Raw genomic sequence first — 24,044 nt, 5'->3', positions numbered from 1 at the left:
AATCCAATGCAAGTGTAAGCTATGATAATAGGGATGGCACTGCTGGCCTGAGATCCATGGCTGTCACCTCCCTAAATGAAGAGGATGACATTTTGAGATTTGGAAATATTTCTATTACGTGATTCTGATTCAAAAATTCTGTCAGTGTGCTACTTTAGATTGTGATTCTGGGAAGGCAAATGAGTCATTCACTTCAGGTACAAAATTTAAGCAAGTACCCTCACATCCAGTCATCAAGATAAATAATCTCAGGATAATACTTTGAAAAGTCAGTTACTTTAAAAAATTCATAAGGAATTTTGAAGTTTTAAAGAAAAGTTAATATTCCCCCAAAACTTTAGCATAGTACATGTAAACTTGAAAGTTAAAATCCTTCAATCAACTAAAAATAATCTCTCAAACAATTTACTTTACAAGACTCGGCGCAGTAGCCTAGCAGCTAAAGTCCTTACCTTGCACACGCCAGGATCCCATTTGTGTGCTGTTTCTAATCTTTGCAACCTCACTTCCCATCCAGCTCTCTGTTTGTGGCCTGGAAAAGCAGTTGAGGACGGCCCAAAGCCTTGGAATCCTGCACCCGCATGGGAGTCCTAGAGGAGGCTCCGGGCTCCTGGCTTTGGATTGGCACAGTTCTAGCTGTTGTGATTCAGCAGACAGAAGATCTTCCTCTCTGTCTCTCCTCCTTTTTGTGTATCTGTCTTTGCAATAAAAATAAAATATATCTTAAAAAAAACACTCAGGGTGTTCTTTTTTTAAAAAAAAAAAAAGGGAAGAAATTTATAGTGTCTAGAACCCATTTGCTAAAAGGATGAAAATGCCACATTGTCTGTTTGCTGTCAGGGAGGATGGAACTTAACTTGAATTTCAACAAAAAGCTTTGCAAAGTTGGTGGCTGGAACTGATTAAAAAATGGGTGTTGGATTGGTAAGGGCAGCCAAAGATGTGCTGCTTTCATAGCATCTACATCTTTATCTTTCTCAGCTAATGACAGCCTGTGAATACCAGCTCCAGAAATAGCCTCTTTGTGGAATGGGGGATTTCAATAACTGTATCACAAGGCCTTAGAGATTTTTAAAAGCTGATCAAAGCTAGTGCATCATAGTAAGTTTGCGAAATACTTTTTTTAGCAATATCACAAAAAAATCTATACCTTTAGTATAAAAACATGTTGCTATCATTTCTAACATATTCTTTTACTCTTTACAAAAGTTTTATAACACTGTCCACCACCAGAGTCTATGACTTGAATATGTGGATACCTTTTTTGTCACAGCGTAGCATCTACAAGAAGTTTGGGGATTCCGGATACAGGTGGCTAATGTCACGGGTGTCAGGAATCTGGCTGGATTGCCTCCGCCCAGCGCGCAGGGAAATTCCCGCATCTGTCAATGTTTTCATCATGGAAGCAGAAGGGTTTGGGGAAATGATTATTGGTGATATTTGCTGAACCTAATACGCAGCATAAGGCTTTCTGTAGCCAGAGGTGAAAGTTCGCTCGTTTTCAAAGCAAATTATCCATCGCAGCAGTTTGGCCCTGGTGGAGAAGGGGTTGGAAGGGGGCGGGGATGCAGTTCGGGGGACAGGGCTGGTGGCGCCGCCGCTTCGCGGGGCTCAAGGGTGCAGCCTCTCCAGGTATTAGGTGGTCCCTGGGGTCCCCCCAGCCGGTGGGGGCAGGGAGAGGAAAAAATACGGTCAGCCCGACGGGATAGGCCAGGGTCCCTCCTGAGGGCTTCCTCCTCGAGCCCGAGGCCTGGGGTATTTGAAGAGGACGTCACGTTCGGAAACTCCACTGCCACGAAAGAAGCCTATTAGTGACGGCGTCAGGGAAGGGCCTTTCTGCTGGCTTCTTTTCCTGAGGCGCACGGGGTCAGAGGAGCCGGGCACGGAGACGCCGGGGCCTGCATTTTTTCCCCTGCCGGCTAAAGGAGCCCCGCGATGCAACGTCCTACTTTCCTCTTAAAAAACGGTGTTTGCAGGGCTCCTCAACCAATCTTGTACATCCTGGAGCAAAATAGACTCCGAGGTGGTTGAAAGCGGGAGAGCGACCCATCTCCCGGACGCCCGAGAAGCCACACTCGGAGCCCGACGGGCCGAATTCTCGCGAGAGCGGCCGCCGCCATTTTTCCATTGATTGCAGCGAGCTGGGGGAGGGGCCGACGACGAAGGCGGCGGCAGCGGCGGCGGAGCCCTGGTTAGGTGTCTGCGCGCTGGTGTCTGAGGCCCAGCCTGAGGCCTCCGCGATCGTCGGAGCGCGGGCGGAGGAGAGGATGACCGCCGCTGCCGTTCTCTCCTGAGAGGCCGCCGCCGACCCGCCACCCTCCCCCGGCAGGGCGGAGAGGAGCGGCCCGGAGTCAGAGCGATGGTGCCCGGCGAGGAGAACCAGTTGGTCCCGAAAGAGGTGAGGGGCCAGCGGAGGAGGCTAGTAGGCCTGAGGCCTGCGGCCGCTCGAAGCGACGCAGGCCCGGCCGCGGGGCCGGGTGCGGACTCGGCTGGGACGCGGGTCGGGCGGCGGGGACGGGGGCGATGTGCGGCCGACGCGGGCCGTGAGGTGGGTGGGGGGCGGCTAGCAGTTGGGAGACCCGCGGGGTGTCGGGGCCGGCGGTGGGGACCTAACAACCCCGTCGGGTTTGTTTGTTGGGGGGCTGGACGAATAAAGGCGCGGACGGGAAGGGGCCGGGTCCTGGTTTCGGGGGACGAAGGTGGCTTTTGGAAGCCCTTCTCTAACGTGGGTGGGGGGGCGGTTAGGGAGAAAGATGAATTGAAAGGTAACATTCTGGGACAGTTGCGGATGGCACCCCAGGGTGACGGTGCTGCTTCTGATTTTGACAGTGGCCGGGAAGAGATAGCTTTCCCGGTGGAGGGAGGTAGACTCTTCCGTGGGAGGGTAGACTCTTCTGTTAGGACTTTTCTCAACTCCTGTTACTTCGTAGTACTGCGGGCCTGCCTCCCTGAGGCCTACCAAAGGTCGCTGGGAAGTAATAAATGGGACCTCCCTGCGCAGGTAGGAGATAGGCTTGCCATATGGAGAGCTGGACTGCTTTTTTTTTTTTTGGTGGCTCGGTCGTGTTGTGCCCATTGGGGTGGCTTCTTAAATTCCTAAGAGCAAGTGATAGGAGACAACTTGCCTTCTTGGCTTCTCTTGAATAGTAGTAGTGGACTCCAGCATTGGCCAGTGAGTTTCAGGGTATTAATAGTATCTCTGTTGGCTTTATAAATATCTGCAGCGCATTGGAACGTGTATTTTTAACAGGCTGATCATCAGGCTAGAGCTTTGGATTTTTATCTCTCATATACCTTAAATAGGCAAGTGTTGGAGAAGTTAGCCGTGCAGGATTTTGATGTCATTGTGAGTGATGCTTACAGATTCTAAACTATTTTTTGCCTTTGGAAAGTTGTTCTCGAGCAAGTCGTGGAGCAAGCTCCGACACTGCAAAAGTGTTGTTGGAGCTACCTACCCACATGATAAGAGATAGGTTCCCAACCAACCTGGTGAAACAGGGCTGGTTGTTGTGCAAGGACGTCAGTGTTTATTCACCAAGCATCACCAGCTCTGCAAAGCAGCTAAGTAGGTGAATTCATCAGAGTTCTTGCCTTGGGAGCTTTCTGAGCACAGAGAGAGGGAGCACCGAGTGTTTGCATGCAGGAGCTTGGAACAGTAGACTGCGTAAGTGACTGGTGTATATAGAAGTGATAGGTGTGTAAGAAAAGTATGAACAGTTTCTTCTCAAAACTATATATTGCTGATTTTCATTCTAGAAAAGCAAAGTTAATCCTTAATTTTTAAAAAACTTTTGTTATTGCAAACCATGGACTCTCTAAGAAAACCCACCCTTGCCTTTACTGCACTAATCATACTTTGGCTCCCTATAAAAAAGATGTAAACAGTTTCTGTTTAGAGCCATGCATTCTTCAAAAGCAAAGTTAATCCTTAACTTTTTTTTTCAGTAGAAACTATAATGTAGGAGAAATTCTGCTATAAGAAGACTTGCCAATAGATTTATTTTCCTACAAAAATAATAATTTATCTTCTTAGTAATTTGTAAAAGACACATATTATCTGTTTTGCAGAACTGGTACTGCGGTGCTGCCATTGCCTCTTGGAAGTTTACAGATTGTCTCTCCTTGAACTCCTTTTGTTGGTGTTTCAAACCCTTATCGCAACTTTTTTGTTTCCGTACCTTTATTTTCTGTAATTTAGTCTCCACTACTTTCATGATTTGTAAGTGTGCACAGTACTGTCAAATCTTAAGGCTTTTGCCTTTTTTCAATTATGGTTTTCTTTCTTTAATATCTGTATTCATTGTTTGTTCCATGAGTGCCTATATTTTGTTTTCTTTTTTTAAAAATATTTATTTATTTTTATTACCAAGTCAGATATACAGAGAGGAGGAGAGAAAGAGAGGAAGATCTTCCGTCCAATGATTCACTCCCCAATGAGCGCAACAGCCGGTGCTGCGCCGATCCAAAGACCCAGGAGCCAGGAACTTCCTCCAGGTCTCCCACATGGGTGCAGGATCCCAAGGATTAAAGCTGTCCTCCACTGCTTTCCCAGGCCAGAGGCAGGAAGCTGGACAGGAAGTGGAGCTGCTGGGATTAGAACTGGCGCCCATATGGGATCCTGGTGTGTTTAAGGCGAGGACTTTAGCAGCTAGGCCACCGCGCCGGGCCCTATGCCTATATTTCCGTATTTGTTTCTAGAATGCTGCAAATATGTTCCTGAAGGTCTCCAGTGATTTTTTTCAATGATCAATGGTAGAATTTGATACTTAAAAAAAAAAAAAGAAAAATAAGAACTCCTCGGGATGGACAGTTAGCCTAGTGGTTAAGATCCCATGTCTCATATTGGAATACTTCGTTCTGTACCCAACTCTTGCCCCTGACTCTAGCTTCCTGTTAAACTTTGTCTTTCTCCAGCCCTTGAGAGGCAATAGTGGTGGGATTAAGTAATTGGGCTGCTTTCTGCCCAAGGGGTAGGCTAGGATTGAGTCCTCATATTCCAGCTTCGTGCAGGCATTTAGTAGGTAAACTAGCTGATGAGAACGCTCTATTCCTGAATGATCCTGCATGTTTCTGTCTGTTTGGCCTATCTGCCTACCTTTGTTTAGTGAAAGCCTTGGTTTTTGGGTATATCCTGAAAGATCACTTTCACTTGATCTTTAATGTTCCCTAACTGGTCCTCTGTAGTAGTCAAATGCCACAGTGCTATAGCTAGAAGCCAGCATAGTAATCAATGAGTGAATTAAGCCTGTTTACTCTATGGATGAAGGAGCTGATGCTAGAGGATTGACAGTACCTTTGTTGAAGAGCAAGTGAGAAGTAAATGACCCAGCTAAGACTAGAACACATGCCCTTTGCTTCTATTGCTCAGTTATAAGGTGTTTCAGAGATTCCATCATTTAACGTAGAGGCTCTATAAAAACCATTTTAAACTCTCAAAGTACATATATTATGTGAAAATAAATTGCAGAATCTAAAAAGTTAATTATAACTTGGGCTGGCACTGTGGTGTAGTAGGTTAAGCTTTCTGCTGTGATACCTGCATCCCATAGGGGTGCTGGTTCATGTTCTAGCTTCTCCACTTCCCTCACATCCAGCTCTTGCATATGACCTGAAAGCAGTGGAGGATGACTCAAGTCTTGGACCCCTCTATGCGTGTGGGAACCCTGTAAGAAGCTCCTGGCTCCTGGCTTTGGATCATTGCTGCCTCCCATCTCTCCCACCCCCAAAATGGGAGTTGATCTATCATTTAACAATATTTTTTAAAACTTTTTTTATTTGAAAGGCAGATATTGCCATAGAAGGGAGCTAGATTAGAAGTGGAACTGCCAGGACAGGAACCAGCACCTGAATGGGACTCTGATGCTTTCAAGTTGAGAATTAGCTTACTGTGCCACCACTTCTGCCCCATCATCAGCAATCTTGAGGAAATTTTTTTTCTGTTTGTTTTTATTTCTCAAGGTGCTTATATAGATAACCTCTGACCCCTTACCAGATTTAGATCTTAGTTAGGTGTTTGTCGTTGTTGACTGAATAACTGAAACTCTTGGAAAATTTATCTTAGAGGACTGCTAAATTAAGGTAGCTTAGTTCAGGGGTTGGCAAACCATGACCTATGGAGCAAATCCAACGTGCATCTTGTTTTTGGGTGGCCCGTGAATTAAGTGTGATTTTTATATTTTCAAATTGTTGAAGGAAAAAAATTAAATGAATAATGATGGTCTGTGACACATGAAAATGCATGAAATTGAAATGTCCGATCGAAACACAGCCATGCTATTTAGTTATTATTTTCTGTGACTGTAGAAACTTTCATCAGAGTCAGGAGTTGTTCCAGAGACTTGTATGCAAGGTACATTTGAAACTGCTTTTTGGTATTCAAGGTCCCAATACAATTATTTCTGGCTACAACCTGCCCCTCGAGCTTATCTCTTTCCCTATGAAACAAGTTTTTAATGTAGCCAAACAGGTTTCTCCCTGACTTGTTTTTACTTTAATTTGTGCTGTCCTCTCTTTCCTGCTTCCTTTTACCTGTTCAGAACCTTCATATGCATTTCTCGGTCAGTACCTCCTATCTTCTAGAGAGATTTTAGTGTTATCACCTCAGGGATTTCTTACCCCCAAGGGATCTTATGCATAGAATTTGTCTGCTGGTAACTCGTGTTTTGCAATCTTTTAGCATGGTCTCAAGCTGTAATATATGTTTTATATATTTGTGATGAATTCCTTGACAGTAGAGATCTCTGTGTTTCTTTGATTTATGTTTTTGTACATAATGCAATGTAGGATGGCATCCTTTCTGGACCAAATATTCAGTAAATACTTGCTGATGTAAGTACAGAGCTTTAAGGAAGCTTAGAATTTTAACCAAATTGTCCTCATCACTGGCAAGCTGTTTTCTTAGTGATTTTGCCTGAATGCTGTTGTCACTAATTGCTGGTCACTTTGGCCTTAGAAGCTATTGAATTGAGAGAAAGCCAACTGTCCATACTGCCATGTTTTGATAGTTGCCTCTAGGCACCACAAGAGCCTTTATCGCCTATACCCTCTCAGAGATTTCCTCATCACTGAAGATGGAGTTGGCCAAGAGGAGGGCTAAAAACCTTCTCTGTTCTTTATTCTGAGCATCCTTAGTTCCTTAGCTGGTCCTCGACTTCTCTCTTTTGGACTTAGCATGACATGTTTTGTGTTCCTTCTGAGTTATACTCAGAGCCAAGAAAATATAATCTGTTCATGGTGGTAGGCCACATAGCTTGTCCACTCAGTGTCTCACTTGCTGTGTGTCTTTGAATTGTGCTATGTTGATCGTGGCGTTGACAGTTCATCCTTTTAATATCATCCCCATTTCAGTTATTGCTTGATTGATTTATGATTTTGTTTCCTTATAAGGACCAATGACATTAATATCTGTTGAGGACTCGCTGTGCATATTACTTTACCATAGTGGAAAAACTTAGACAAAAATTCATTCTTGTTACAACTATCTTTTTGTCTAAGTAAAGATAATAATTATTGGTGGTTTAAAAAATAATGCTTTCATTCCAAAAGTTAAAATGCCCTTGGAGTATGTAAATATAGAGCAAATGAAAAAAACGCAAGAACAAGACTAGAGATGTAAATTCCGTATCAGCAAATTTTTTCATCCTTTTTGTTCCTCCATGCAAATGATTACCTCTCCTATCTAGGACTGGGTTTTGGCATCTAAAGATGATAATTACAATCAGTATTTATTGAGCATTTATTTATATGCCAGATACTTTATATGTACTTCATGTGTATTAATTCAGTTGAATGTCACAGCAACTTCCTGTGTACTTAAGGGGCAGTGCATTGATGCTGAAAGAGCCCTAGACAATAAACAACTCGCTTTTCAACATCTCTAAAATGTCTTCATTGGATTCTGTTATGAAACACACCAAATGAGTAGCCTTTTGCTTCTGTTTCTCCTAATTAAATCACTGGAGGAAATGTGCTGAGATGGTCATTCTTGGTTTTGGTCATTCTTACAAGCTGAGCCTTTTTTTCTAAGTAGTTATTTACACAATTTCATCTTTTTATATTCATGGTTGTTATTTTTCCCACCTTCTTGCCTTGTATGTTTGCATGGTGTAATCTGAGCTGTTTGTGTAATGTCAACTTGTGATTCTGATTTAGACATTTATATTTCTAGGACTGATGCCTTTTCTAGATTCACATGCATGTTGGATCACTATATGGCTGTACTATGGAACCCATAGATTAATAATACTGGCAATATCCAGCTATTTCTCATGTTTATCACTTCCTTCTGGCCTAATTCTTTGGGTTCTCTTGTTCAGTTGGTTTTATCACCATCATTCTATTTATTTACTTGTTAGGATTTTTATATATAATTTTAACTTTTTAAATTATTGTCATCATTTTATGAAACAGTTCCATAGGCCCTGGGATTTCCCCTGCCCCCTACCCTCCACTGAATTCCCCTGTATTATTACTATCACATAGCTCTTCATAAACAGTCACATGTTCATCATTGTGGGCATGGACAATGGTAGAGAGTCCAGCCTCCCATTATCAAGACACAGCTAATAGTTTCATTAGTAGTCCATCTTTGATCTGGAAGTAGAGATGCACACTGCACTGCATCCTCATATCTGGACATGATAGTCTCCATTACACAGCCACCACACATCCCTCTTAAATGAAAGACCGCAGTACAAAATCAACAACAGGAAGAAAAATAGAAATTTACAACACCATGAAGTTCTCAGGAGCTTTTGATATAGTTCAGAAGTCTTGAATTGCTGGTGACCCTGCCACTCCAATCACGATGAGAGATTATTCTTTTTTAAGAATTATTTTTTATTGAAAAGGCAAATTTACAGAGGTAGAGGAGACAGATCTTCCATCCACTGTTTCACTCCCCAACAGCTGGAGCTGAGCTTATCCAAAACTAGGAGCCAGGAGCTGTTTCCAGATCTCCCAAACAGGTGCAGTGTCCCAAGGTTTTGGACCATCCTCCACTGATTCCCAGGCTATAGCAAGGAGCTGGGTGCAGAGTGGGGCAGCCTGTACATGAACTAGCACCCGCTTATGGGATGCCAGCACTCACAGACAGAGGATTAGCCAATTGAGCCTTTCTTTGATCACTTTAAGTACTTGTCTCCATACTTCAAACTAACATTTTTATAATACTCCTTTTCAATTTAAGCTGTTTTTATCTATTGTCTTTGTACAGTGATAGATAGGGTTTACCACTATCCGCAGCCATATAAAGACACTGCAGTGTTCCCAATATTGTCATTTTGTTGTTTGCACATATCAATGTTTCAAAGTTTATTTTACTATAAACCATAAACTATTTTCAGTTGAACTATGTATTATTATTTTCCTTTGCTGTACATTTTGTTTTTTCTTTTTTTTAAAGATTGATTTGTTTTTATTAGAAAGGCAGATATACAGAGAGGAGGGGAGACAGAGAGGAGAGATCTTCCGTCCTATGATTCACTGCCCAAGTGGCCACAACGGCTGAATCTGAGCCAGTCCGAAGCCAGGAGGCAGGAGCTTCTTCTGTGTTTCCCACATGGGTGCAAGTTCCAAAGCTTTGGGCTGTCCTCAGCTGCTTTCCCCGGCCACAAGCAGGGAGCTGGATGGGAAGCAGGGCCGCCGGGATTAGAACTGGCGCCTATATGGGATCCTGGCTCATCCAAGGCAAGGACTTTAGCCACTACACTATTGCGCGGGGGCCCTGGTTTTTATTCTAAGTTAGCAAATTTTTCTTTGCTTGGCTTGATTCACTGTATACTTAGTGATTTAGCCAAGTGGTTCTCAGCTTCTCTAAGGAAAGGTGGCAGCAGGTTTGAGGGGAGGTGGGCAGACAGTGCTTGATGACATCTTGTAGGTAGAAGTCAGATATGCTACCATCCATTCTATACTGCTTAGGACAGCCTACTGCAAGAAAAAATTACGTGGCCCACAGTGTCAGTAGTGTCTGTTGAGAAACAGTGATTTAGCCCAGCCCAAGGAACTCTGGCCCTCCTACCTGCTGCCTTCTGATTGTGTTAAGTCCAGTATTTGCATGCAGCTCCTGTCTTAGGTTTGCTTTGCTATCCACTTGATGATTTCCCTCAGCAATCTTGTGTTGGAGCTGCTGTGACTATATATGATGTCATCATAATTTTGGAGGACTGGTTTCAGTAGCTTTTTGGAAAAATATATCTGAAGATTTTTTTTCCTTGTTTTCTTGATAGTTAAACAGATTTTTCTCATTAAGAAGTAATTTTTTTCTCGGAATTTTAAAGGCTTCCTTCTATTAATCATATTGTTTGAGACATTGGATGCCTGTAAAATTCTTTTCTACTATTTTTTCCCGTTTGGCTAAAAATGTATTTATTTATTTGAAAAAGAGGGACAGAGAGAACCTTCCATCTACTGGTTTACTCCCCAAATGGCTGCAACAGCTGGGTCAGGGCAAGGCCAAAACCAGGGGTTTTTTTCTTTCAGGTCTCCCATGTGGATAGCAGGAACCTAATACTTGAGCCATTTTGTGCTGCTTTTCCCAGGCCATTAGCAGGGGGCTGAATTGGAAGTGGTGCAGCTGGGGCATGAACTGGCATCCAACTGGAATGTTTGCATCATAGAGGTACTGGCTTTCCCCACTAAGCCGCAGTGCCAGGAGTTCTGGAATTCATAGCGTGGTTATGATTCTGCTCTGAGCTTTTCTGCTAGGCTCACAGGAGTCCTGTTCAGTTTGGAACTCATCTCAGAAGTTCTGGAAAATATCCTTGAATAATTTATTTGATCCTTCATTTTGTCTATTATTTCACTCTTGAATTCCTGTTATTTAGATACTGGGCTACTGACTTTCACCCTTAACTTTCCTTTTTATCTTCCTGTTTATTTATTTCCTGTTTCTTTTTTTCTACTTTCCGGGAGATATCTCTTTATCTTCCAGTTTTTCTACTAAAATTGTTTTGGTCCTCTTATAGCATGTATAATTTCCACTGTCATTTTTTCTTGCAAAACATTTTAAATTATGTACTCTGTTTTATGGCTTTAATTTTACCTTTTTTGGGAAATGTTGGCCTATGTTTGATTTTTAGAAATTTCTGCTTATTTAGTTAATTTTTAATTTGTTCTTCTTTTATTTGAAAAGCAGCAAGGCAGAGATAGTGTGCTCTCATCAACCAGTTCACTCTGCAGGTACTCAGGACGGGCTGGGTTAGATGCCACATCCCTCACTGCTGTCCCAGGTGTGACTCCAGCTTGCTGCTAATGCACACTGGGGAGCATCAGTGATTGCCCCGGGCCCTGCACTCATGTGGGAGACTGACATTGAGTTCCTGGATCCTAGCTTGGGCCTGGCCTCGTGCTATTGGCATTTGAAAAGTGAACCTGCAGGTGGGAAATTTCCGTCTTTTTCAATGTGTCTCTGCCTTTCAACTTTCTAAAATCGGGGGCTCGTATTGTTGTACAGTGGGCTAAGCTGCTGTCTGTGATGCTAGCATCCCATATTAGCGCTGGTTTGAGTCCTTGATGTTTTGCTTCCTATCCAGCTCCCTGCTAATGTGCCTAGGAAACCAGTAGAAAATGGCCCAAGTGTCTGAGTCCGTGCCACCTGTGGGAGACCTGGATGGAATTCCTGACTCTTGACTTCAGTGTGGTCTGCCACCAGCAGTTTTGGGAGTAAACCAGCAGGTGGAAGAACTTCGTGTGTGTGTGTGTGTGTGTGTGTGTGTGTGTGTGTGTGTGTGTATCCATGTCCCCCTCTACTCTTTTAAATCAGTAGATAAATATATTTTTAAAATAATAATGCTGAATATAGCTCTTCCAGTGAGTGATTATTTTCCCTGTAGATTGCTGTCTGGTTAATATCCTTGAAACTCTCCATGTCTTAGTGATTTGGGCTGCTATAACTAAATATCATAAACTAGGTAGCGTATAAACAGTAGACATTTATTGCTGATAGTTCTGGATGCTGGAAAGTGTGAGATCAAGGATTTGAGCAGGTTTGGCTTCTGGCGAAGGCCTGCCTTGTGCTTGAAAGATCAGTACTTTCTACAGTGTCCTCACATCGTAGAAGAAAAGGACAAGGCAGCTTCTAGGGTCTGCTTTATAAGGGCACTGATCTCATTTATGTTCTTATCACATCCAAAGGCCCCATTCCCTGTTATTGTATCGATTAGGTTGAACATAGGAATTTGGACAGATCACAAACATTCAGACAGTAGCCTGCAATGGCACATTTTTCTTTTATGCTGAATCGATTCCCTGAGACTTCTGATCTTTCGACGGGAGGGCGTAAACTTGGGTATCAAGTGGGAATGGATGGCAGGGGTCTCACCAGTAAGAATGCGCGTAGGCTTTCACTTAGTTACCACGTTTCAGATAGGGTTTTCTTCAACTCCTGATGTTCTTTAGTCCAGAAACACCCTGTTATATGCTTTCTAGAAACTGTTAAGTCTTTCCTCAAGAATGGTCAAAGTGTAGAAGAGGGTATTTGGGGCTTGTTCTCCCAGTTCCAACTCCACCCTCAAACCTACCTGAAACTTTGAATTTGTGAGGCTCTTGGATTTTCAAAATTATTTTGTAGAAGAGTTTTGAGTTCCCTTATACCCTTTATTCAGCTTCTCATTTTAGGATAATACCATTGAACAGTGATAGAAAGAAATTAACCTTTGTACCATACTGTTAACTATATTCAGAATATAACTCACATTTTACCAATTTTTCTACTATCACACTTTCTTTCTCCCAGTATTTCAGTTCATTGGATTTAGTTGTCAGGGCTCCTTAGAATGTTTTTATCTGTTATAATTTTTCATGACCTTGACACTTGGAGATTACTAGTCTATTATTTTGTGGAGTGGCCCTTAATTTGGGTTTGTCTAGTGCTTTCTCATGAATAAGGAACCTGACCTAGTCCTAGATGCTAGTCTAGTTTAATGGAAGAGATATTTGTGATAAGACAAATGTATAGTATGGAAATAAGGTGGCCCCCAAAAGAGAGGGAACAGCTAGCTTTAGCTGAGGGATTTTATGAGAATCTAGCATATCAACTAGACTACAATGGATGATTTGTTTGGTAGAGAAGGTGGTAAGAGCTATTTAGTCAGAAGGAATAGCGTTTAAAAACACAAAAGTTAATCCATTGTAGAAATGATCAAAAAAAAAAAAAAAGTTAGTTGAATGCATGAGTTGCCTGGAGTTGAGTAAGAGAAGATAGTTCCAGCAGGTTGTGCCTGAAATTTCCAGAGGCTTTGTATCCCTGGAAAGAGTTTAGATTTTCATTGTGTACACATTAGGGGATAATAAATATTGTTTCCCAGAAAAAAAGTTAACAGATTTGTTTAGCATTGCTTTGAAACTTAATTGCTAAAACCTTTTTGTTTTTCTAAATGTTTTATGTCCCTCACATTAATACTAAAAATTTGCACACAAATGAAGATAGGAGGAAAACTTGTAGATACTTTACTCTTTCACCTGCTTTTTTCATTTGCAGTTGCATAATTGGATGTTTTATTATTTCTTAAAAATGAAACATTTCCCATCATCATGCAGTGTAGTGCATTTTCTGCATATTCATTATTTTGGCAGGATATCTGTTGGATTAATTTTTAAATATTTAAAGTGAGTAAACACACAGATTGTTGTCTTCAAACAGCCTAAGCAGATAGGACTCATTTGCCTGTGGAGTAGGGCCAGGTGCTAGTTGCTGCTATTGCATTCTGGGAATTTAGCTCAGCTGTGCAGTCCTGAGCAGTTTCTCACTCTTTATGCTGGAAGGGAAGTTGGCAGGTGAGAAGTCCAATGTACTTGATGTTTTCTCCGAGAGCTGCAGTTCAGGGGTTTGGAGAGATGTGGTTTTTTAACCTTTTGCATATATGGCACATTCTTCTGAGTGACCTTTGTAGCTACTTGCTTCTTCAGTTCTTTACCAGTGATCTATTTGTGGGTATTTGACTTGGTAGCAGCTTGCTGGTAGAGAGCTCTCAGCTACCCCAGTTCTTTGTGGCTGAAGCTCTGCAGGCTTATCAGGTGGCACCGTGCTAGAAAATATTGAGTGGTGGTGTTAGTGGCACCAGAAGGGATGATTTTAATTTGGACATTAATGAAATCTTCCATGAATATTCCCAATGCTCCAAATAAAATTAAGATTTTCATATTTAATCAAGAAGAGCTCTTGATTACAGGCTTGGTTCCAGGGTGCATTAAGAGGTATGAGTTTTTCTGGTATGACTCATTTCCTAAAAGATGTAACATGTTGCTTTAGTTTAAAAGAATCCATATATGAGCTTAAATGTATTTTATCCATTTATAAATATAAAATTCTACCGTTTGTATATGTAGAGATTTAAATTGTATTAGCCTTAAGTTTTTACAAGGTTATGCAAGTTGTTATTTTATGTCTGTTTATTATGCTCTGTGATAATAAAATGGAATTGACAAAAAGTCAAGTGTTTAATAACCAAGCTTCTTACTAAGCCTTTTGAGAAATATTTTTGCTTTCATGTTGAAATATTTATTTTAAGAATAAACATGCTTCCACACTGAATAATAATGATAATTTTAACACTGAAAGGGATGTAGTATTTACATATTGTTGTAGTCCCTTCGTTTTCAAGATGAGAAAAACTGCTGGCCGTAGAAGCTCAGTAAGTCATTCAGGGTAGACCAGCATTGCGATATGGTGAGTAAAGCTACCACCTGTGGCACCAGCATCCCATCTTGGCACTGGTTCCAGTCCTGATTGCTCCACTCCCAATTCAGCTCCCTGCTCATGGCCTGGGAAAGCAGCAGAGGATGGCCCAAGTGTTTGGGCCTTTGCCACCCACGTAGGAGACCTGGAAGAAACTCCTGGCTCCTGACTTTGGCCTGGCTTAGCCCTGGCAGTTGTGGCCATTTCGAGAGTGAACCAGTGGAGGGAAGCTCTTTCTGTCCGTCTCACTCTCTTTGTAGCTCTGACTTTCAAAATAAACAAATCTTAAATGAGTTGAGGAGCCATGAGTGAAACCTTTTTTAAAGTCAGGTTTACTGAGGTATAATTTATATACAGTAAGATGTCCCCTTTTAAGTCAGTGTGATCTTATGTAATTATATAATCATCCCCATAATCAAGATATAAAATAGTTCCCTCACCTTGAAAAGTTCTGTGATATTTCTTAGAGTTAGCCTGCTTTCCCTACTACAAGGCTGTGGCAACCTTCCATTTGCTTTTTGTCCTCATATTTTACCTTTTCAGAATGTTGTGTAAATAAAACCATCTTCATATAGAGTGTAGACTTTGAATCTGGATTCTTCTGGGAGTGTTTGAAATTTATCTGTTCTTGTTAGTATCAGTCTGTTCGTTTTCATTGCCGAATGCCACAGTTTGTTCATTCACTAGCTGGTGGACTTTGGGTTTCCAGGTTTTGGTGATTCTTAGCAAAGCTGCCATAAATACATGTGTACATATTTTGGTGGACATGTGTCTTCTATGGTAGGTGTGTGTTTAACTTTGTAAGACATTGCCAACTCAATTTTGTGTTGATTTTCAGCAGTGTGTGCTGAGAATTCTGGTAGCTCTGCATCCTTATTGGTGCTTGGTAATGTCGATTTTATTTTGGCAAGTTTGACATGGTACCTCTTTCTGGTTTTATTTGCATTTCCCTAGTGACTAATGATGTAGTGACTTGGTTTCTTATTAAGTTTACTCGAACATATTTTCTGAAAATATAATGTGTTAAGATATTGCTAGCTTTTGATAGAGAAACAAAAGGATGTTTTGTCAGGGAGTTTATGATTTACTAGGGATGACTGGTCCTTGGATTAATAGTACTGGTTATAATTTTGGTAGGCTCTTTGAGAAAGAATTCAACGCTGTACCTGATCTGGTGAGAAAGAACAATGGTTTTACAATCAGAAAATTTCAGTGATTTGACTTTCCTTTGATTGCTTTATCTTTGGGTCTTCGGCTTTGTTTCTGTTAAATGAGAGTGTATGACTATATATATTGCTAAGTTAAAGTATATATCACTGCAAAATTTTTCTCCCTCATATAAACTTTTCTTTGATTTATTTTATTTTGATTGGAAAATCAGGTATATATATAGAGAGAGGAGTAGAGACAGAGGGGAAGATCTTCCATCCACTGATTCACTCCCCAAGTGACTGCAATGGCTGGAGCTAAGCCAGTCTGAAGCCAGGAGTTTAGCTCTCCCACGTGGGTACGGGGTCCCAAGGTTTTAGGCCACCTTTGACTGCTTTCCCAGGTCACAAGCAGGGAGCTGCTGGGGTTAGAACCTGCACCCACCTGGGATCCTGGCATGTGCAAGGAGAGAGGACTTCAGCTGCTATACTATCATGCTGGGCCCAAACTTTTTTTTTTACTTTTTAAAAATAATTATTTATTTGAAAGTCATAGTTACAGAGAGATAGTGGGAGGTCTTCCATCCATTAATTCCCACCCAAATGACTTCAATAACCAGAGCTAAGCAGACTGATGCAGAGCTAGGAGCTTCATCCAGGTCTGCTTTGTTGTGCAGGGGCTCATGCACTTGGACCACTGTACATTGTTATCCCAGGTGCATTAACAGGGAGCTGAGCAAGAAGTGGAGCAGGTGGGACTCAAGTTGGCACCATATGGGATACTAGCATTGTAGGCAGTGGCTTAACCCATTGCACCACAGCACTGATCTCCCCATGTAAGTTTTTAAATTTTGTGAGAAGGCCACAAAAATGTTTTTTTTTAATTTCCTTCATCTGATAAATTCTTATTTTTTGCCTCCTGAAAAGGTAATATTTTGAAATTCTAAATGTCACAAACTGCAGCATAAATTTTATCATAGGGGCTAATCCTGTAGTTGCAGCTCTGGCATGCCACATGGGCGCCAGTTCGTGTCCTGGCTGTTCTACATCTGATCTGGTTCCCTGCTAATGCACCGTGCTTGTGCCCCTGCACCCATGTGGGAGACTGAAGAAACTCCTGGCTCTGGCTTTGGAATGACTCAGCTCTGGTCATTTTAGCTATTTGAGGAGTGACCCAGTGGATGGAGATTCTCTAATTCTGCCTTTCAAATAAAAAAAAAAAAAAATCTTTTACAAAAAAAATTGTATTATACACAAGTATTTCTTAAATCTATTTTAAGGATAGTAACTGATAGTTCCATCATAATACCTTACTTTGGTGTTCATAGAAGTTGTGTGTAGGATATATTCAGTTTGAGGACTCAGAGTCAAAGATAAATTAAGTGGTTTATGCAGGATTGTGTAACTAAAAGGAAAATAATCGCGTTAACCTGAGGATTTTAGCTTAGGTTTTTCAACTCTGTAGAACATTGATTTTATAACACAGGCCACACTAGCAGAAAATAAACAGTCCTGAAATGTTTTTCTCAGTTGCATAATTTTGTGTTCAAAGTATTACAGTAATACTCTTGCTTGAAAATTACTCTTCGTGCTTTTAAGTATAAATGCATAATAATAGGTAACACACACTCCTTTGATTTAGCAGTAATGCAGTAGAACATTTAAAAACTATGAACAAGTCCTATCCAAAGCTGCATCACTGTGCGTCACTAGCAACACAGTTCTCACAGAAGAAATCTCAGGTGTTATCCAATGACGAGAATAAGACAGGGAAAGGGCATACTATTTCGCTTCCTGAGAATAGTTCTAGTTTCTAATTTTATGTATGTACATTATATTATTAGTGGTTATTCATGATTAACTTTTTAAGGAAAAATGACATTCTTTTGAGGAAAAATACCATCTACAGTTTTTTTTTTTTTTTTAATTTTTGATGGTGATTACATGGTTGATCAGGGTGAAAAGCATGAAGGAAGGATCAAGGGTTAGAAAAAATTGGGTGAAATCGTTGTTTCCGAATTTCCTGTTTCTTCTTGTCTTTGGGGGAAGGGGAGCGATAAAAGGGGAAGCCACACCCAGCCTCCCAAATGTCCCAGAACCCAGGGATGGGGAGCCACCACCAAATATCAACCCAGCATCCCGAAGTAGTGCTTGTTCCGAGGGTTCTACCCAAGAGGTTTAGATGGTTCTGAAATGCTGTCAGTTTTGCCAGTCCAAGGGTAAGGCAGTCCTCCCAATGACCATTGGCTACCATGGTTGACCTCAAGTCTCCATTCATCTGGATTTCTGCTGTCATTTGACTGGGATAGCTGTTCATTTTGTTCAGTTCTTCTTCCTCTGCTGTGGTACCAAATGAGCTGCCATATTCTCCATAGGAATCAGGGTCTGCATCCATTGTTTTGCCTTTTTCACTCATACACAGGCCCTAGGACCCATGCCAGATGAACCAAGCCCAGCTGGATCCACCACCCCTAGGGCTCACAAACCCAGCACCCGCCTCACAGGTGGGCCCCAGGACCTGGACTAGGCGACCCGATCCCCACCAGATCCCTTGCCCCCAATGCTCATGAACTTGGGACCCACTGACTCCAGGCTGGCGTGGCTCACCTCACTTCAACATCCATCATCTTGTTGCGCAGTCTCGTTTAGTCCAGCCTGCCTCTAGTTCTGGCTCCTGCTGGTGAGTTCTACAGTCTAGCCTAGTCCAGCCTGATTGTTGTCCCGGCCTTAATGTGAACTGGCTGGTGTTGTGAACTGACCTGATCCCCTTCACCTTGTCCTGGTTCTCAGATCTGCCAGTGAATGTTATGAACTGGCCCACCCTGGCCCTGCCTTGCCCAGTCTGGCCCAGCCCCATAGCTGAGCCACATGTATGCTGGTAGGTACTGTAACCTGGTATGGTCTGGGCTGCTCCTTGCCTTGATTCTTGTGTTCACCTGCAGGGACTGTGTCCCGATGAAGGAGTTTCCCAAGCTCCTCTATCGGGTCTTCTCCCAATGGCAGACCAGTGGGTAATTGGCTCAGGTTGACTTTGTCCACCTCTTGTCCTTGCAGGAACAGTGGCCTTGCTCAACCAGTCCACACCCATTCTGATTCTTACTGTTGTGTGTTGCAGCCCAGCCACCTCTGGTTCATACCCAGACCCAGCTTTCGCATGGTTCAATAGGAGTCGAGACCTAGCCCAGCCAGTTCTATACACACTCTGGCTCTCAGGAGTACCAGTGGGTGCTGGAGTGTAGCCCAGTTTGCTGTTCCCCAGACCCAGTCTTCACCTGCACCAAGGGAGGCTGTAGCCATGTCCAGCCCGGACTCAGTCCAGCCCTTAGCTCCCCAGACAGACCTGTTTCCACCTAGCTCTTAAGTGTGCCAGTGAAGATTGCAGGTCCTCAGGGTTTAGCCCACATATTCCCCATAGATTCTGCTATCAGACCTGATTTTCTCACATGCTAGTTATTGTCATGGCCCATTCTAACATCACCGTCCCTTGTTTCAACTCTCAGTGGTAGGTACTGTGATCTTGCCCTGTCAGGTAGGCCCCAGCCTTAGCTTTAGTGTGTGCCAGTGAGTCGTGCTCGTTGATAGTGAATGCTAACTACCCCAGCTCAGGATTTGCATGTGTGCTGAGACAGCCCTCCTGTTACCCCCCTCCAAACCATTTGTTCTCAACCCCTTGCTTACCTACATGTGCAGTGGCCTTATCCATGAGAGTCCCTCAGCAGTAGTTCCTCATTTAGGCATGAACCCTCAGGTCATCACTCACTTCTGCCTCTGTGATCCCCCAGTTCCCCTGCAGATCCAAATCCCCAAACACCGTGAGCATGTCACAGGGCAGCCCAAGGGCCTGACCCCAGACAGGAGAGGTCTCTCCACCCAGCATGGCGGCTAGAGGCTGCCAAAGCAGCCCATTTACAGTTTTGATAATGACAAACACATTGACATTACAAATTTATGAGAAAACCTCTTACATAAGGAGCTCTGTGTTCACATGTGACCTTGAGCAAGTCACTTCAGGCTTCTGAATATTTATTATCTGTAAAGTAAGGAATGTGATCTGATGTCCACAGGTTCATCTGTCCATCTAGCTTTAAATATTTTCTGTCATATGTGATGATTTTCATTGGTTTTACCTAGCATGTGTGATCTGCCTGATTGCTTTCAGCTTATATATAAAAAATGTACATAGCAAATTAGTAAGTTGTAAAATATTTGACTACTCAAATTATTTAGGGTTAACAGTCGTATATTTAGGTTATGGAATTCTAGGAGTTTATCTCATGAATATTTTAGAAAATGGAATGCAGCTATTTAAGGGATACCCTTACTCTTGAGCACAGGGGGAAGATATGAAAATAAGTACTTCTGTAAAATTTAAAATGCATACTTCAGGGCCTGGCGCGGTAGCATAGTGGGTAAAGTCCTCGCCTTGCATGCTGTGGGATCTCATATGGGCTTCATGTCCCAATGGCCCCACTTCTCATCTGGCTCCCTGCTGTGGCCTGGGAAAGCAGTCAAGGATGGCCAAAGCCTTGGAACCATGCACCCATGTAGGAGACCCAAAAGAAGCTCCTGGCTCCTGCTTTCAGATCAGCTCAGCTCCGGCTGTGGCAGCCACTTGGGAAGTGAATCATCAGCCGGAAGATTTTCCTCTCTATTTCTCCTCTTCTCTATATGTCTGACTTTGCAGTAAAAATAAATAATCTTTTTAAAAAAGCATACTTTATCCAAGTCAGCTTTTAAAAAATATCTCATTGAGTTTTTTTGCTATATAATTTGGAAACAATTGTCATAATAACATACAATTTATGATATAATCTATAATTTGTTTACATTCAGAAAATCCATGCTGTGATACTTGAACCTCTGTTAATAATACAAGTAAATTTATCACAGAACTTGCATTAAAATAACATATTTAGTTGTAATTTTTGTATTTTCAAATTCAATTTTTTTAAAAAAGATTTATTTTTATTTGAAAGGCAACATTTATAGAGAGAGAAGGAGAGATAGAGAAGGTCCTCCATCCACTGGTTCACTCTCTAAATGGCTTCATTTACTAGAGCTAAGCTTATCCAAAAGTGGGAGCCAGGAGATCTTCTGGGTCTTCCAGCAGATAGGTGCAGGGTCCCAAACACTTGGGCCATCCTCTACTCCTTTCCCAGGCCATTAAGGAGGGAGCTAAATTGGAATTGGAGCATATGGAACACAAACCAGAGCTCATATGGCATGCCTGCACCAAATGGTGGAGAATTAACTTGCTGAGCTTCTGTGCTGGCCTCATTTTATGGTTTAAATATATATATTTAAATTACACATATATATATATATATATATATATATATATGTGTGTGTAATTTTTTTTAAATTTGGAAAGTCATGTTTACAGAGAGAAGAGACAAAGATCTTCCATCCATCCACTGGTTTACAGCGCAAATAGCTTTGGTGGCTGGTGTTGAGCCAGTCTGAAGCCAGGAGCCAGGAGCTTTGTCCATATGGGCGTGGGGGCAGGGACTCAAGGCCTTGGGCCATTCTTTGCTGCTTTCACAGGGCATAAGCAGGGTACAGGATGGGAATTGGAGCAGCTGGGGGATGAACCAGCATTCTGGCGCTTGCAGGTAGAGGGTCAGCCAATTGAGCCATCGCACCAGTCCCTTGTTCTTAAATTTTTTTTTTAAGATTTATTTATTTTTGGGTGGGGGAAGGCAAATCTACAGAAAGGAGAGAGAAAGGAAGATCTTCCATTCACTAGTTCACTCCCCAAGTGGTCACAATGGCCAAAGCTAAACAAACCCAGAGCCGGGAGCCAGGATCTTTTTCCAGGACTTCCACACAGGTGCAGGGTCCAAAGGCTTTGGGCCATCCTCTACTGCTTTCCCAGCATAAGCAGGGAGCTAGATGGGAAAAGGAGTGGCCAGGACTCATACTCATGCCCGTATGGGATCCCGGTGGATGCAAGGCAAGGATTTAGCCACTAGGCTATCATGCCAGGCCAGATAAATGTAGTTTTCTTTTATTAATGACTCATAGAATTATTTTGTTGAAAAATTGCTGCAACTTGTTTTTTTAAGTCAATCAAGCTATGAAAAGTATGGTAACTCTTAATTATGTCCTTGAACTATAGTTTTCATCCACCTTAATATGGAAGCATTCGAAATCATGAAACCACAGAAATAGAAATAACAAGTGATTAATTCCCAACAATTAAAAAAATTCTAAAATATTTTAACTGTTAATATCAAATTTGATATCTGTTTTTAGACTGTCATGATTATTCTGGATTTTTGTGAAAGTAACTTAAATACATTAGTGTAAGTTATTACATTGACTAAGTTATTTTGTATTATAGATTTCCCACAATATGTTAGTCATAGCCATACTCTAATCATTTGCATGAAATGTATTTTCACAGTATTCTAGAATATAATCTTGTTTCATTTTCAGTTTGAAGTGATTTTTTAGCAATCTCATTTCTCTTTTTTCTTTTAAGATTTGTTTATTTTCAGTATAGGAGACATTTAATGAGACCTGGGGGTGGGAGCAGCACAGACGGAGGTGCTGGGCAGGGCAAAGGCCCAACAGGAGACCTTGGGGCTGCAGCTTTTCAGGTGGCTGGGGGAGGGAGAGGAATGTTCGTTCCTAGGACCTTTGGCAGGCAGAGAGGGGGCCTCAGCACAGGGGCATGGGGGTCGGAGGGTGCCCCCCAGAGTTGGAGATGTGAATGCCTAGGGGCTGGGAGTATCCCAGCAGCTGCAGGGTGAATCACAAGAGATTGGGGGAGGCCCGAGGGGACAATGGATAGATGCCAGGGGCCTAAAGGGTACACTGCAGGGGCTGGTGGGTGGATGCTCGGTACCTGGTGGTGAACACCAGGGGGATGCATTCCTGGGGCCTCGAAGTGCAACCTAGCGAAGTGCATCCTAGCAGCTTGGGGCATGTGATCCCCTGGGACAGGCGAGTGGACACTGCATGCTGGCTGGTGGATCCCTAGAGATGGGGGTGAACCACATGGGCAAGAGGGTGGACACCTGAGTCTAGTAAGGGCATCTGGAGGGCATGGGAGGCAGGGGGAGACCTCCGAGTGGGTGCAGATAGAGGCTTAGAGAGAGGTGGCTTAAGGGGCAGACCATTCATCAGTGGGGGCGTGTACGGGGTGCAGCAGGGAGGCTGGGCAGGGCCTGCAGCTTCTCCATCTTGAAGTTGAACTGCAGGAAAAACTGCTTGGTCTTCCTGCTCCAGTGAATCCAGAACTTGCCCCTGGCCTTGTGGCTCTCTCTGCTTGGCACCTTGAAGGTGATGGTCTCTTGGATCTTGGCAGCCATCAACAGGTACTGCCAGTGCAGGTCTGGGGGCTCGATCCTCCCAGACCAGAAAGGTAGTAGGCAATAAAGCAACCCACGGATTCCAGTCTGCTTCCTCTCTCCTCAGTGTTGTCTTAATCATCTGTGTTATGCAAAAGTTTTCAGTTGTACCTAGCAGCAGTAGCACAGAGAAGTACTTTGTCTCAGTACTGGAAATACTTGATGTTTTTAGAGAAGGATATTCTGTGTGGCTCTAAGGCTGTCGAAATGACAACAGTTCATCTTTGTTCACTTTCTAAGAGTGCTGTTTTCTCTTAAATTTCTTTTTGAGTTTTCTATTCTTTCTGCTGTACTTATTTATTAAAATGAAGGATCTTGCAGGTTGAAGGTTATTATCATAAGCCTTCTATTTTTTTAGATAGCTCGAATCCAGTCAATTTTGTTAGGTATTTTCTGCAAGTTGCCTGTAATCTGTATGTTAATGTCTGTTAAAGTTAGCTGGTGTTAAATGAGGCTAGCTTTCGTTTTGCATTTTGCAGATGCAGTATTCTGTTTGTACACATAGGTTTAGTCCAACAGATCTCCCAGTATCTTTTTTGTTATGTCTTTTTCCATAGGATAATTTTTTTTTATTTCCTTACCTGTGTAGTTTTATCTTTTGAGAAGTCGAAGTAATACTTTAAAAATTTTACTATTTGTTAATTTTGTTAAAATTTTTTTGTTATTCACATTGATGTTATAGAAACAAATGCATATGCAGTGCCAAATAATTGGAAATCCCAGCAAAACATTAAGGGGAAAGAAAAGAGATCAATTCTAATTCTGTTCAAAGACAGCACTGTTAATATTTTGATATAATTCTTTTTCTTGTGCATTTTCTTCCCTTATTTTCTCCATAGAGACTTTAACCCCCACCTTTTCCATAGA

At 42.3% G+C, this 24,044-nt stretch overlaps 1 protein-coding gene across 6 annotated transcripts in view; it reads left to right on the top strand.

Annotated features, from left to right (window-relative positions):
* Positions 1 to 1,966: 1,966 nt before the first annotated feature.
* Positions 1,967 to 24,044, top strand: part of USP47 (ubiquitin specific peptidase 47) — an 86,092-nt gene continuing 64,014 nt past the window's right edge. For 2 of the 6 annotated variants that reach the window (XM_058663381.1, XM_058663378.1), the window contains exon 1: positions 1,971 to 2,398. In XM_058663381.1, the coding sequence (XP_058519364.1) occupies positions 2,360 to 2,398 (39 nt within the window). In that variant the 5' untranslated portion in view covers positions 1,971 to 2,359. Of the gene's footprint in view, positions 2,399 to 2,977; positions 3,002 to 10,538; positions 10,619 to 24,044 lie in introns of those variants that run through there. The other 4 variants (XM_058663379.1, XM_058663382.1, XM_058663377.1 and 1 more) reach the window with 4 other exon arrangements.

The sequence above is a fragment of the Ochotona princeps genome, chromosome 4 (genome assembly GCF_030435755.1).
Source record: "Ochotona princeps isolate mOchPri1 chromosome 4, mOchPri1.hap1, whole genome shotgun sequence".
Lineage (NCBI taxonomy): Eukaryota > Metazoa > Chordata > Mammalia > Lagomorpha > Ochotonidae > Ochotona > Ochotona princeps.
Note: the sequence above shows the minus strand (reverse complement) of the source record. Positions and strands in the feature narration are given on the sequence as shown.